Genomic DNA, 13,321 nt, shown 5'->3' on the forward strand with positions numbered 1-13,321 from the left:
GGAGAAAAGGGTATCTCATTCTCATCCTCCTTCTCAACTAAGCAAGATGGCATTGATGAACTACAAGCCCAGAGGGTTACTTTGCTTGGGTTATAAGACAAGCTAGCCCACGCCATGTACCATAATGAACCATGGCAGCTACAAACAAGGGTGTCCTAAGTAATTTTTCATCAGGGTGTCAAACCGAGCTGAGGTGGTTTGACACGAGCAATGAAAACTCTCTTAGTGCACAAGGGTTTAAGAAACAAAAATTGTTAAATTTTTCATTTTTTTAGTGTGCATATTGTTGATACGCTTTTACCGTAGGTGCTGTAATTTATCAATTATGAACTCAGTTGTAATTTATTTTAGACATTGAATTCAGTTGTTGTAGCTGAGTGCACCAAAAACAGTAACAAATTGCTGTCACTTTTTGAAGTTGTTTGTTAGGACATTTCGGTTTATTATTTCTGAGCATTGGCAGCAAATATTAAGATCAAAGAGGAATTAACGAATACTTTACTAGGGAATTAGGAGAATGAAATTGGGTGTGGAGACTAGGGAATGAGACTTTTGAATGCGATGGTGGACTCTCAGATGTTGGTATTTATAGGATGATGGGTTTTTATCTTTTATGCAGGCAGTAAATACCCAAACTGAGGCATCTTCTAAATTGGTCGGTTGAGCAATCGTAATGCTCCAAATAAAGTTTGATTTCTCCCCAGATCAAGATGTGGTTTGGCAAAATTTCAACATAACTAATGTCATAGAATAAATCAAACATAATCGAGTGGGAGGTCTTAAGTTCACTTCTGGTAGTCATCAACCCTTTTGGCATTTGATCTTGTTCTATTTATTTGGCTCCTAAACCAGTCTGGGTAGCAAACTGTCTCTTTTGAGTGCGCGAGCGTGCCAACACCATGCGGTGTAGTCCTCGGGGCGTCCCTAAACCTGACTTCTTCTCAAGTGCTGTGGACGAAGAGAGCACCAACCTCGTCACAAGACTCTCTTCTATGTCTTTCAGAAAAAGGACTTTCGCCTTACGAATAAGGACTTGTGGTGTGTTCTCTTGCATCACTGATTTGACACTCAACGTTGTAGGTTGAGCAGAGCAATCACTGCGAAGTAGGAGAAAGTACGGGTTTGCTAAAGCGTGACTTTAGTTTCGCTGGGTTGAGAGGGCGTTACCCTTGCTTCACTGTTTTCAACTAGGTTGAAGGTAGGTTTGCTCCGGAGATGCTTTGATAATCTGTGCGATTAGTTGATTGAAGAGTTGTGTCTTTGTTGTCCCTTGAAACCTGGTATTTATACCTAGGGTTTCGGCTGTTCCTTGCCATCGAAGGATTATTGATTGAAGATTCATAATCGGTCTCTGCTACTTGAATCCTATAAGGGATCGTTTTCCTTATGGACTTCGGAATGAGCGAAGCTGTAACCCAAAACTAGATAGACTTATTTTTGGACCGCAGGTATTGGCCCGCTATGCTCAATCCTCTTAAATGATATTGCCAAAATTACTTTTGGACTCAAATTTACTATATATTAAATTTAGATGCGATTATGCATCTCGATTTGGTTCTTCAGTTTTATTTTTCATGCATTTTAACATCACCCTCTGTACTCCTTAATATTATTTTAATACAAATTGTCATCATTAAAAAAAAAAAACTAATTTTGGAAATGAGTGTATATACCAAGTGTCGAGTGTGATCACTGGTGAAGTACTTGTATGATCAACTAAGTACAATATGTCAAGTCTTTATGCGCCAAGTCTTGTTATTTGCTCAAAGGTATAATTTATTAGTCAATTATGAAAAAGAAATCAAGCACCATTGCGCCCCAGATCAACAAGAGAATCCCGTACTTTCTGAGAGTGCTTCGATCTCAAACTCTCAGTAGTGCCAGCCGCGGAGCTTGGGGAAGACAAAGAACCTCATCATTCCGTCCTTACAATGAGCACCATCGTGCTCACCACAAGCGAAGTAGTAAGGCTGCCAGCTCTTGAGCACGAACTGAAACCCGTCTCCGCCTCCTTGTCATGTTGGACTTCCCACCATCCTGGCCTGGCTAAAGTCGCAGTTTATGAAGCTCCAAAGGTTTGGTAGCAAGTACACGCTATGAGGACGTATGGTGTCGTTTGGTGGATCATACTTGAAAACTGCAAGCACCATCATCAAGTATATATAAATATTAAATAAGCCAGGTATATATTTCTATTAATAAGGAAGAAGATGATGCTGTGATTTGTTTGGTAGAAGGAAATGTGCGCTGATAAGGAAAAGCATATGCAAAAATTATGGTGTTAAACCACTATATAAAAAAAAAGAAAAAAAATACGTACTGGCAAAGAAGTCGAAAATTGTCAGATCATCAATATAGTTTATTGAACAAAGAAATGTAAAACTCACCTAGAGTGTCCTGGACGTAAAATGAGTTATTTTTCAAAGACCAATCTGCGTAGTTAAAACCATAATGCCAGTCCGAACCACCCACAACGATCTTGTTGGGTCCGTTTGTCGTGTTAAGGTGATATGGACCATGGTTAGAACCCCAACCGGTGTAGTTCCCGTGCTTCCAATCCTTGTTGGCAGTGCAAACTGCCACCATTGAAGCAATTAGCAGCATTGCAGAAAGTGCTTGTGCAAAACTGGAACCCATATTATTCGTCTATCAAATGCAACACTTGAAAGAAGAGTGATCGAGATTAATACGTTAGAGGATAAAAGGCTGACACTTAGAATGAGATGGTGAATTCAGATGTTGGCATGCAGGGTTCTTATAGATGTAGGCAGCTGATACAGTTAATTTAGTGCAAAACTGCCAAATTGACAACCCTTTTCTAAATTGGTGGCTGGCAAGAAAAGAGAAAACATATTGCAAGTATTGTAATGCTCATAAGTTCGAGTTTTTCCAATTATATCGGTGTAGTCCACCAACTAAGTCTCTTTCTTCTTCCCTCTCTACTTCCGTTACATATAATTTACATGCGTAACATGACTAGCATTAGGTCAAATATGTTTTTGTTAATGGTTTGTGTGTGTGTGTGTGTGTATATATATATATATTTACATGAGAATCAAAAATTAGATCTAATTACATAGTCAAGGAAGCTTCTCCATCAACCGAAAAGATCGAGGGTCAACTAGTAGTCTCTTTTAGTATGGAATTAAGTCAAGCAAGCATTGCGATTTTAACCTAACGAAAAGTTGGGGAAAAAGAGTACGAATTATCGCACCACTAAGGAAAATGTGTGTTCCATACGATTGTATGACATGATGATGATGACATTGGACCGGGTCATAATATAATTTGGTTCCATATATATATTGATCAATTTATTAATGTCAATAATCAAGATTAGTTTAATGCAAACACACCACAAGATATCTGACTGGTTCTAAATTCTAGTAGTGTAAACAAGTCAGCACATATCTACAGAAAACTCTCTGCTAGGGTTTGAGGGAGCGCCGGCCATGGCTAGGGTTTGAGGGAGCGCCGGCCATGGCTAGGCGTCTCTGTACCTGCCTCCATCTCCGATGGAGAAAAATTCCGGCCCATCCCTTGGTGTCGCAGTTTTCGGGTACTGTCCAGGCCGTCCTTCCCATTTTTTCTTTTTTCTCCTTGAAGGTGAGATCGGGGGCTTTCCCTTCGTCTCAATTTGTTTCACAACAGGGCTTGAGGCTGAGTTCCATTCGGCGGCCAACTGAACTGGTGGTTGCTGGTGGTTGGAGGATCTGGGACCCAGGACTTTTCACGGTTTCAATTGAGCCGGATTTGGATCGGGTTTGGTTGGAGTCCTTTCTCCAGGGATGGCGACGAAGGCACTTTCACTTGGTCCGACATGTGGAGAAGATGCAAGGCTACCGGAGTTGTGGGGAAGATGAAGGGCAGCCAGAGGCTTACTCTTCCGGGGGCTATGTGTCTCCCCAAGCTGTTGATGCAGGCGACATCTCTCTGTCTGGGTTGGCTATTGCTATGGAAGTCAGGGTCGTTGGTTTGGCTAGATCGACTGGTTCACACTTGTCATCTGGTGGCGTTGGAGTAGGGAGTTATCTGGTTCCTTGGGGCAGGTTGACCGGAGGCATGGTGGCAGGTGGGTGCGGCGATGGCGGCACGACCAGAGTCACTAATGCGTTGGCTACAATGGTAAACCCTAATTGGGTTTGGGCTTGGCTCTACTTTTCTGACTTGGGCTTGGGCCCTAATGAGTTGTCTAAGGCTGCAGAATGTGGGCTTCTTCTATTCTGGATTCGCATTTGGGATCCCGGTGGATTTATTATAAAGATTTGGGATCCAGGACGACAACCTCGAATTATTATTTCATTTTGTTAGGTCGCAAATTTCATAATCTCTGAGGGTTTTTTATCTTGCTTCGGAGATTACTGATTTTTGTTTGGAATTAAAGTGCGTGAACTGTCTAAAAGGTGGGTGTACTGGGGGTATAGTGGGTTCCTGTTCTTGTTTTAGAATAGGAGTCTCAGGGTACTCTGAGAAACGATTCTTTCTGTCGACCCCTTAGGGGTGTTTCGTTTTTGTACTGCTTGCTGAATCTATATAATGGGCTGACCTCCTTTCGTCAAAAAAAGATTAGTTTAATGCAAATTAATTTATGACTAGCTAGCATTGGATTTTCTAGCTGCTAACCTTATCACTAGCTATGAGTTCATTCATGAAGGATTCGATCAGCTTCACAGACATGAGGGTAATTTTCTGGCATTCAATCAAAAATCAATTAGCAATCAGGACAGAAACTTGATCAAGTTGCTCAAGGCTAGGCTTCACATTCCCTTTTGTTTTGCGTATGTGAGATCGATGTTTATATATAGGGTTTTACTTTTCATAGAGGTACTATCAATACTAATGATTTTCTTATATATGGAAGATCATTGCATGGCAACTATGATCGTATGTAACAAAATATATAAGTCACTCAGTTTTTTTTTTTTTTTGAAATAAATCAGTCAGTTTCTTAGCATGGAATTGTTTTACATGCATGTAGATTGAAAAAGGTAGGGATGACAAAAATCTTCATCTGGTTGGGTCACATAAGATATTCGACCCTATAACAACGATTGAGATCCCTAAAGCAAAGAAAATTATCCCTTTCCAAGTTCCGGTATGGGGGGGGGTTGGTGATATTGTAATTTAAATTAATCCCAATAACTGCTGGATAAGAAAATTCCTCAAACAACGTATAAATAAACCAATGCAGTTATCTGTAGAGATTCTTGATATTATTAGAATACATGTCTTCTGTAGAGATTCTTGATATTATTTCAGGAAATACTCTAGATGCTTATTGTAATCAGGGGTTTAGGCTCAATGTCCCCCCCTTGTATTCGACAGTTTCATTAATCAAGGCTTGAGGGCAACCGCACCAGCCCTTTATTCAAAAACAAAAAAAACCAATGTATGGAAATTAAGTAAAGAGACAATAAGGTCGAGGCAGGGCTAGAAATTTACCCCAAGAGATGAAATTTTGCTTTGATCCCCATTAAAGCATATAGCAACTGACTGAAGTGGGCTAATTTCTATTTTGTTTGTTTTTTCTTTTGTCAAAATCAAGCTTAATATTTGTACTAGTTTCATTGTTTATAGCCAAATATACAACGAATTCTCTTTTGGGGATTGGGCTACAACCCATGGCTACTCCATTGGTCCCAAGTGCACCGGTCGTTTTCTTTTGGTTTCTTTTAATTTCATTTTAGGTTATCTTGACATACCTCTTGTCACCGCACATGGTTGGGGGAATAAGTTGACTGAATCGAAGAGGTTTCCATTGAGTTGGTTAACATATAGGCATAAGAACGAGCCTTGATTCCTCCTTGTGGCAGCGGCGAGCTCCACATATTATCGATGAGTGGAATTTGTGTAGGATAGGTGATCGACTGATCGGTCAAATTAATTGTGAACACGAAAATCCTGCAACGTATGAAAGAAGGACACAAGTGTACAAAAGAATATATTTTTGGGAAAATGTTCATTTACCCAAATTTGAGCAACACTAACCCTACTTACCCAAACATCTTATGAGATTGCCCACTTACCCAATAATTTACATATCTTTTGCCCTAATACCCAATTAAGTTTTTTTTTTTTTATTGTTTTCCATTTATTTTTAGGACAATTTTGCCCTCTCCCTCTTTGTCACGTAGAGAGAGAGTTATCAGAGACTTCACTGGACTCCCGTGATCGGTGGCCGGACTCTGGCTGCGGGACTCTGGTGGCCAGATTTCAACAACCAATCACCGGAATCCGGCCACCGGACCGGTGACAGGAATCCGGCGTCCTATTTTATTTCCCCCCAATAAAATGTCAACAACACGATTACAACAGTTAAACATTAGTACAGTCAGTCACCAATCTACAAAATCTACCAAACAGATGCTATTCTAGTACATAACTGGAATTAAAACATCATTTCTACATATTTTCTCATACTTTTCAATAAAATCAACCAAAAAAGAAGTGAAAGGCTTAGCTCTAGCAACATAACAAAATGGGCGCTTGGACATTTGTGTTGTAGTACTATCACCCAGAAAAACTATTCAACTGATAGAAATTAAAACAAAAGAAGATGGAATAAATATTTAAGGTAATACTATCAAGTCCCCGCCTTATCCATCGCCGTCTAGTTCTGGTTCGGCAGAGTTAAAATCAGTCCCAACCCACAGTCGGTGCACGTCATGCACCCCACACCATGCCTTATCTCCTCTCTTCTCTTCTCTCTTCACTATCTTAATAACCATGACACCACCATTCTCTTCTTCTTCTTCTTCCTCCTCCTCCTCTTCTCTTCTCTTTTCACCATTCAATCCGTCACAAAATTAAAAGCTAACGAAAGCTAAATGCTATCTCGATGAAACCAGAAGTCAATCATATACAAATAAGCAAAATCTGCAAAACGATGTCGTAACCAACAGAGAAGAACGATCGAATAAAAAGGAGGAGAAATCTAAAGGCAAAAGCGGTAGAAAAGGTTCAGATTTGAAGAAAATGGGGGAGAAAAGGGAGAGATTGAACCTTGCAGAGCCTGTTTTTGATGACAATATAACCGTTCTCTCAGATAGTGCCGACCTATTGAATATAGGTCTTGGAGGCTCGGTCTTAGACTCGACGTGGTGATCAAAGGAGGAGAGACGAGAAGCGTCAGAGAAGAGGAATGATGGGATAAATGGATTGCATCGGTCTGATTCCCTGATGGCCTGAGTTGCCAATCTGATTAATATCATTCTGCAATTGACTGCGTTGAGAGACTGGCAATCTGATTCGCCGGAGGCTTGGGTCGAGCACCGCGGAGTTCAGTGAGAGAGAGGCCGAGAGAGAGAGAGAGAGAGAGAGAGAGAGAGAGAGAGAGAGAAGCCGACTGGGTCTAAGAAGAGAGATTGATTGTGTTTTGTCTAAAATAGTCTTTTTACTTTTAAATTGGGTAAATGGGCACACTAATCTCTTACTGGAGTAAGTGAGGAATTGTTATGCCCAAATTGGGTAAATGGTCAAGATCCCTATATTTTTTATTAATGAATTTGAGGGTTACAATCTTTGTATAACTCTTTCACAAGAATTTCCTCTGATTCGATCTCTGATGTTGGTTTGATCCAAGGGTGGCAAGCATTTAATCTTGAATTGAACGGTTGTAGTGTGAACTTCTTGTTATGTTGACTATTGACCAAAGGATGTAGAGGCTTGATCTTGATCAGATTTAGGCCACGAGTGGTGTCACGTGGTGAGCGTTCTTCGGCTTTGGTAGAGGATGAACTGGCACTTGTGTTTGGTGCTTGTTGATTCTCCAAGAGCTTGATGAAGAACTTGGCAGAAGATTTGCTTTGTTGAAGACTTGAAGACGACGGTTGATCAAGGGCTGCAGAGGCTTGATTTTGACTAGAGTTGAACCACGAGAGGTGTCACGTGGCGAGTACGGCTTTGATGGAGGATGAATCGACACGTGTGCTTGGTGCTTGTTGATTCTCCGCGAGTTTGATGACTTCTGAGCTTGTAGGTGACTTCCGTTGTTTGTCTGAAGTCGGTGAGGTGAAAGGACCAGCTATTTGGCAACTTGATGGTTCATCACGATCTTGGGAGGCTTCTGAGGTTTGGAGAGTTTTCTTTCGTTTGTCTGTCGTTGAGGTGAATGGATCGGCTATTTTGCAGCTTGATGGTTCTTCACGAGCTTGGGAGACTTCTGAGCTTTGGAGAGATTTCTTCCATCTGTTTGAAGTCATTGAGATGAGTGGACTGACTATTTTTGCAGCTTGATGGTTCTTCATGAGTTTGGGAGACTTCTGAGCTTTTGGAGAGATTTCTTCTATTTTTCTGTTGTCCCTCCTCTTGATTTGAGAAGGGATATTTATAATGTCGACGTCTCCCTCAACTTGGAATGCATTGATGACATAGCATTAATCACATTCCGTAAATATGTAATTAAATCAATCAGTTTTAATTGATTGGTTTAATTACTTTTTATTGAAGAAATATGACAATCAATTGTGATTTGATTTAGGGCTAAATACTGTTTAGTACCCTGTAGTTTAGGTCCGAAATCAATTCAGTCCCTCGACTTTCAATTTCATCAAAAACACTCCTGCGTTATCAAATCTCGTCCAATAAGTCCATCCGTCGGGATTCCGTCAATTGGAGCCGTTAACTCGCTGACGAGGCGTTCTAACTTAGCAAAAGTGGGGCCCACATATAAGTCAAATTCTCAAAATTCCCTTGCTACTATTCTAACTCAGATCACAACCCCAAATCCCATTGGCTGCGTTCTACCTCCACGATCTCGCTAGTGGTGGCGGAAGAAGCAGTCCCTATCCCCAAACCCAATCGAGAAGCAGCGGAGGACGATGGCGGCGGACCCTCGGGTCAAGGACCCCATCGGCAATTAAGGCTAGTTGATCTGCAATTGAAAAACAAAGAACCCAACAAGTCGGAATCTTTGAGCTGTTTACCAATTGGGTCCTGGAAATTTCGAATCTTTACATGGAAATTTGGAAGAAAAGACAGAAAGATTAGTTCTTTCCTTCATTTCATTTTCTTTCTGTGTTCATTTTGATTTGGATTGATGATATGTGTTATGCAGCTGTAGAAACCCACAACGGAAGCGATTTGGACACCAACATCGACGACGACGATGCCGCCGAGTACTATCGTCTCCAAAACGATGCCACAGAGGAGAATCTCCATCTCCAAAACGACGCCGTTGTGAACCAGGCGTGATTGTGAACCAGGCGCAGAGGGGAGTGTCATCGCTCAGATTAAACGACGACGTCGAGGGTGATAATGGCAGCAGCAGTGAAGAAGAAGAAGAGATCGGAGGGGGTTCTGATTCAGCGATCGCGAGGGTGATCAGAGAAGACGAGAGTCGTCGGCACGCGCTGTTGACGCCGGAGAATGCGACGATGGTTATGTAGGTGATGAGAGGGATTTCGTTTGATGGAGTGGCACCGGATTGGGCGAATCAGATCCCTGAAGAGAACTGGATCGATCGGCTTCGCCGGCTCCGACAGGCACCCCAGATTTAAGACATTGTTTGTTGTTGTTTTCTCAATTTAAATTGGATTAGAAATTTTCAAGTTGCTGTATTTGCATGTAATGTGAGATTCTCGATGTTGATCAATGAAAGTAATATCATTTTAGATTTTCGACAATTCAAAGTGTTAAATGACAAACAAAAGCTCACAAATTTGAGAAGCACTCTGGTCTTATTACATTGTGATAATAGCATCTTCTGGAGCACAAGGCGGGAAGAGATGTTGGGAATGCAAGGGAGAGTGAGGATGCAGGGGATCTGGATACGGAGGAGGATATGAGCTCCACTATTTAGGAGAGAGGCAGGGGCAATTTTGGGAATTTGACTTTCATGTGGGCCCCACTTTTGCTGAGTTGGAACGCCTCGTCAGCGAGTTAACGGCTCCAATTGACGGAATCCCGACGGAGGGACTTATTGGACGAGATTTGATAACACAGGGGTGTTTTTGATGAAATTGAAAGTCGAGGGACTGAATTGATTTCAGACCTAAACTACAGGGTACTAAACAATATTTACCCCTTTGATTTAATACTTGATTTCAATCAGAATTAAACAATTTAATCTGATTGATATGTGTATGTAATACTTGATTTCAATCAGAATTAATCAATTTAATCTGATCGATATTTGTATTTAATGCTTGATTTTCATCGAGATCAATCAGTTTAATATGATTGATCCATTTTAAATGCTTACCTTGAGCAACAACCAATCATCGATAAATTAATGCTTCCACGTCATTTAATCGATGGACCACTCGTGTTTTGACATGTGTCATCCTCGAAGCTCACATAATTTTGGTGACCCACGAGCCACGTGTACCGTTTGCAGCACCCATGTGCCAATTAAGCTTGTTCGGTCAAAATTTAAAAGATCGATTTACCGATTTATTTAATGAATTTTGTTTTCATTAAATTTCTTGTGTCTACATTAATAGCCAACTATTTTCCTATTATTAATTATGAATGCTACTTATAGTTTAGGGAACTAGGGTCTCCCTTTATTGGATCTATGTTTCATAAAAGATTTGATTTTGATTTTGGTTTGAAACAAATAACTAAGAACAAGAATTAAAGCAATATCAAAATACGTTGTGAGAAATCAATCAGAGAAAAGAGCAAGGGAATGTCACCTCTAAACAATCAATCAATAGCAATCTCCTCGACTCAATTCCATGTAGATGGATGACTATGTCCATGATGAAGTCTAGGGTTTTAAGGTCAAAATCATATTAGATACTCTCTAGTTGGCATATTATGTGAAGGGTGTTATCCCATAACTTTTTTTTTTTTTTTTTTTTAAAGATGATCAAAGAGTTTCACTCCTACCCCTATGGTGACTCGAACCCATGACTTCGTACATAGTTATCACCATAACTTGATATGCAACAAAATGGTAAAGAAGGGTGTTATCAAATACCTTAATTAGATGTAGCACTAATTAAGCCAGAAGAGTATATGAACATAATGAGATACCTAGTGAAGGGTGTTATCACTGGATTACCTAAAAATTTGTTTTCACAAAGAGGGCTAAGTTACTTGGTTGTTTCTTATTAAACATGCATTGATTAGGTGGTCATCTACATGCTTAAAACAATAGATCCTAGAACATGCTTCTACGTAGCCCTCCACAAAAACAAATACAAGAATCATCAATGAGAAACTAGAAAACCAAAATTCATCCAATAAACATAAAATAGAATCAAGTATCACAAAGCTACTAAAATTATGTCTAGGGCTTCAACAGCCCCCAACCTAGATGTTTAGTTACACATAGTTTGGATGAAGAACAAACTAATCATCATAGAAAAGAAAGAAAGAATAAAATTTGAAAATAGGAATTGATTCGGGGTTGAGTTCGACTAGTCGAATGATGGCAAAGAAGTCTTCTCACGTTCTTGCTCAAATCTCCTTGATTGATTTTCGTGCGTAAGAGATTTTTCAAATGTTTTTCTCTCTTTTTGTAGTGCTCCTTGAGTCCTCTTTCATTCATTTTTGGATTAAGATTCCTTGAATTGTTGAGAAAGCGAACTTCTTGATTCTCTATTTGATTTAGGATTCTTTACATCATATTTCCACTAAAAGCTTACCACATCATCAATGCGATAAATGTGAATATCCTCCATATTTGCTGCACAATCTCCATCAATAGGCTTCCTCAATCCATCAAGGTTTCATTCTAGGGTTGAGACTTCAAGTTTTTCCCTGTAATTAGCGCATCTTTTTCTCCTTTTTAGTTCTTTTCACATCTTTGCTCCATAAAACCTAGCTATTAAACATAAAAGATAAATAAATTGCTAGGAAATAGAATAAACTAACAAACAAAGTATAGGAAATAATGTCTAGTACCATTTGGACTAGTGGCATAGTTGTTATATATGAGTTGTTAATTTGATAATAAAAAAAAGTATAGGAAATAATAATAATAATGTCGCATATAATGCTCCTATCAGTAGGTTGTGGCCTTGTGGCTTGAGATATGAAATTTCAAGATTTATATATTAAAAGGTTGTGGACTTGTGGCTTGAGATATTAAATTTCAAGATTTATATATATTAATCAAGGCTTAAGGGCAGCCGCACCAGCCCTTTAAAAAATATATATATATATATATACGGTGACTAATTCTTTATATTATAAGAAATATTCACATACAATATGTCTTGGCATAAAGTCTTGTTTGCTCTTAAAGGTACTTAACTAATCAAATAGGAAAAATATATGTAAAATACAATATGTCAAAACTTTATGCCAACGACTTGTTATTAAGCTCCATCGCACCCCAGATCAGTCTGCACTACTATCCGGCCAGTACTTATTTCTCTATTCTTGAGAGTGCGTACATCTCAAACTCTCAGTAATGCCAGCCGCGAAGCTTTGGGAACACGAAGAACCTCATCATTCCGTCTTTACAATGTGTACCATTGTGCTCGCCACAAGCGAAGTAGTAAGGCTGCCAGCTCTTGAGCACAAACTGAACGCCGTCTCCGCCTCCTTGTGTTGGACTTCCCACCATCCTGGCCTGGCTTAAGTCGCAGTTTATGAAGCTCCAAAGGTTTGGTAGCATGTACACGCTGTGAGGAGGTGTGGTGTTGTTTGGTGGATTATACTTGAAAACTGCAAGCACCCAATCAAACACCATTATTAATTATATGTTAATAGCTAGGTATTTCTATATATTAATAAGGAAGAAAATGTTGCTGATAAGGGGAATCAATTTTTAAACAGTTAAATGACTAGTGTAAAACACACCTAGAGTATCCTGGACGTAAAATGGGCCATTTTTCAGAGACCAATCTGCATAGTTAAAACCATAATGCCAGTTTTCGGAGCCACCCACAACAATCTTGCTGGGTCCGTTTGTCTTGTTGAGGTGGTATGGACCATGGTTAAAACCCCAGCCAGTGTAGTTCCCATGCTGCCAATCCTTGTTGGCTGTGCTAATTGCCACCATTGAAGCAATTAGCAACACTGCAGAAAGTGCTTGTGCAAAATTGGATCCCATATTAATCCCCTCTATCAAATGCAACACTTGGAAGAAGAGAATGAAATTTAATTAGATGGTAAAAAGTTGATATGAACACCAAGCATGAGATGGTGAAGTCAGATGTTGGAATGCATGGTTCTTATAGATGTAGGCAACTGATGCAGTTTAGTGCAAAACTACCAAATTGACAGCCCGTTTCTAAATTGGTGGCTGGTAAGAACTAAGAATAATGAAAAACATGATATGATTATTGTAGGAGCTATCCCTCAGTTTTTCCTTATTAAGTCGGTAAGTGCTCCACTTAAGTCTCTTTCTTCTTTCCTCTCCCTC

The 13,321-nt window shown here is 39.8% G+C and overlaps 2 protein-coding genes across 2 annotated transcripts; both read right to left on the reverse strand.

Moving 5' to 3' along the window:
- Nucleotides 1-2,015: 2,015 nt before the first annotated feature.
- On the reverse strand, nucleotides 2,016-2,637 carry LOC133737226 (uncharacterized). The gene is made up of 2 exons (XM_062164831.1): nucleotides 2,388-2,637; nucleotides 2,016-2,137 (listed from the first exon to the last, which is right to left on the reverse strand). The coding sequence occupies exons 1-2, from the start codon at nucleotides 2,635-2,637 to the stop codon at nucleotides 2,016-2,018; spliced, it is 372 nt and encodes a 123-aa protein (XP_062020815.1).
- Nucleotides 2,638-12,189: 9,552 nt separating this feature from the next.
- On the reverse strand, nucleotides 12,190-13,080 carry LOC133735776 (uncharacterized). Its single transcript, XM_062163212.1, has 2 exons — nucleotides 12,757-13,080; nucleotides 12,190-12,621 (listed from the first exon to the last, which is right to left on the reverse strand). Exons 1-2 carry the CDS (start codon nucleotides 13,007-13,009, stop codon nucleotides 12,359-12,361), a joined length of 516 nt encoding a protein of 171 aa, XP_062019196.1. The 5' UTR covers nucleotides 13,010-13,080; the 3' UTR covers nucleotides 12,190-12,358.
- Between the last annotated feature and the right edge of the window lie 241 nt (nucleotides 13,081-13,321).

The sequence above is a fragment of the Rosa rugosa genome, chromosome 3, assembly GCF_958449725.1.
Source record: "Rosa rugosa chromosome 3, drRosRugo1.1, whole genome shotgun sequence".
NCBI classification, from domain to species: domain Eukaryota; kingdom Viridiplantae; phylum Streptophyta; class Magnoliopsida; order Rosales; family Rosaceae; genus Rosa; species Rosa rugosa.

Coding starts and splice junctions, on each gene's coding strand:
- LOC133737226 (XM_062164831.1), bottom strand. CDS start 2,637: ATGGGTTCCAGTTTTGCACAAGCACTTTCTGCAATGCTGCTAATTGCT. Junction 2,138..2,387: donor TTACGTCCAGGACACTCTAG/GTGAGTTTTACA, acceptor TGGTGCTTGCAG/TTTTCAAGTATGATCCACCA.
- LOC133735776 (XM_062163212.1), bottom strand. CDS start 13,009: ATGGGATCCAATTTTGCACAAGCACTTTCTGCAGTGTTGCTAATTGCT. Junction 12,622..12,756: donor TTACGTCCAGGATACTCTAG/GTGTGTTTTACA, acceptor GGGTGCTTGCAG/TTTTCAAGTATAATCCACCA.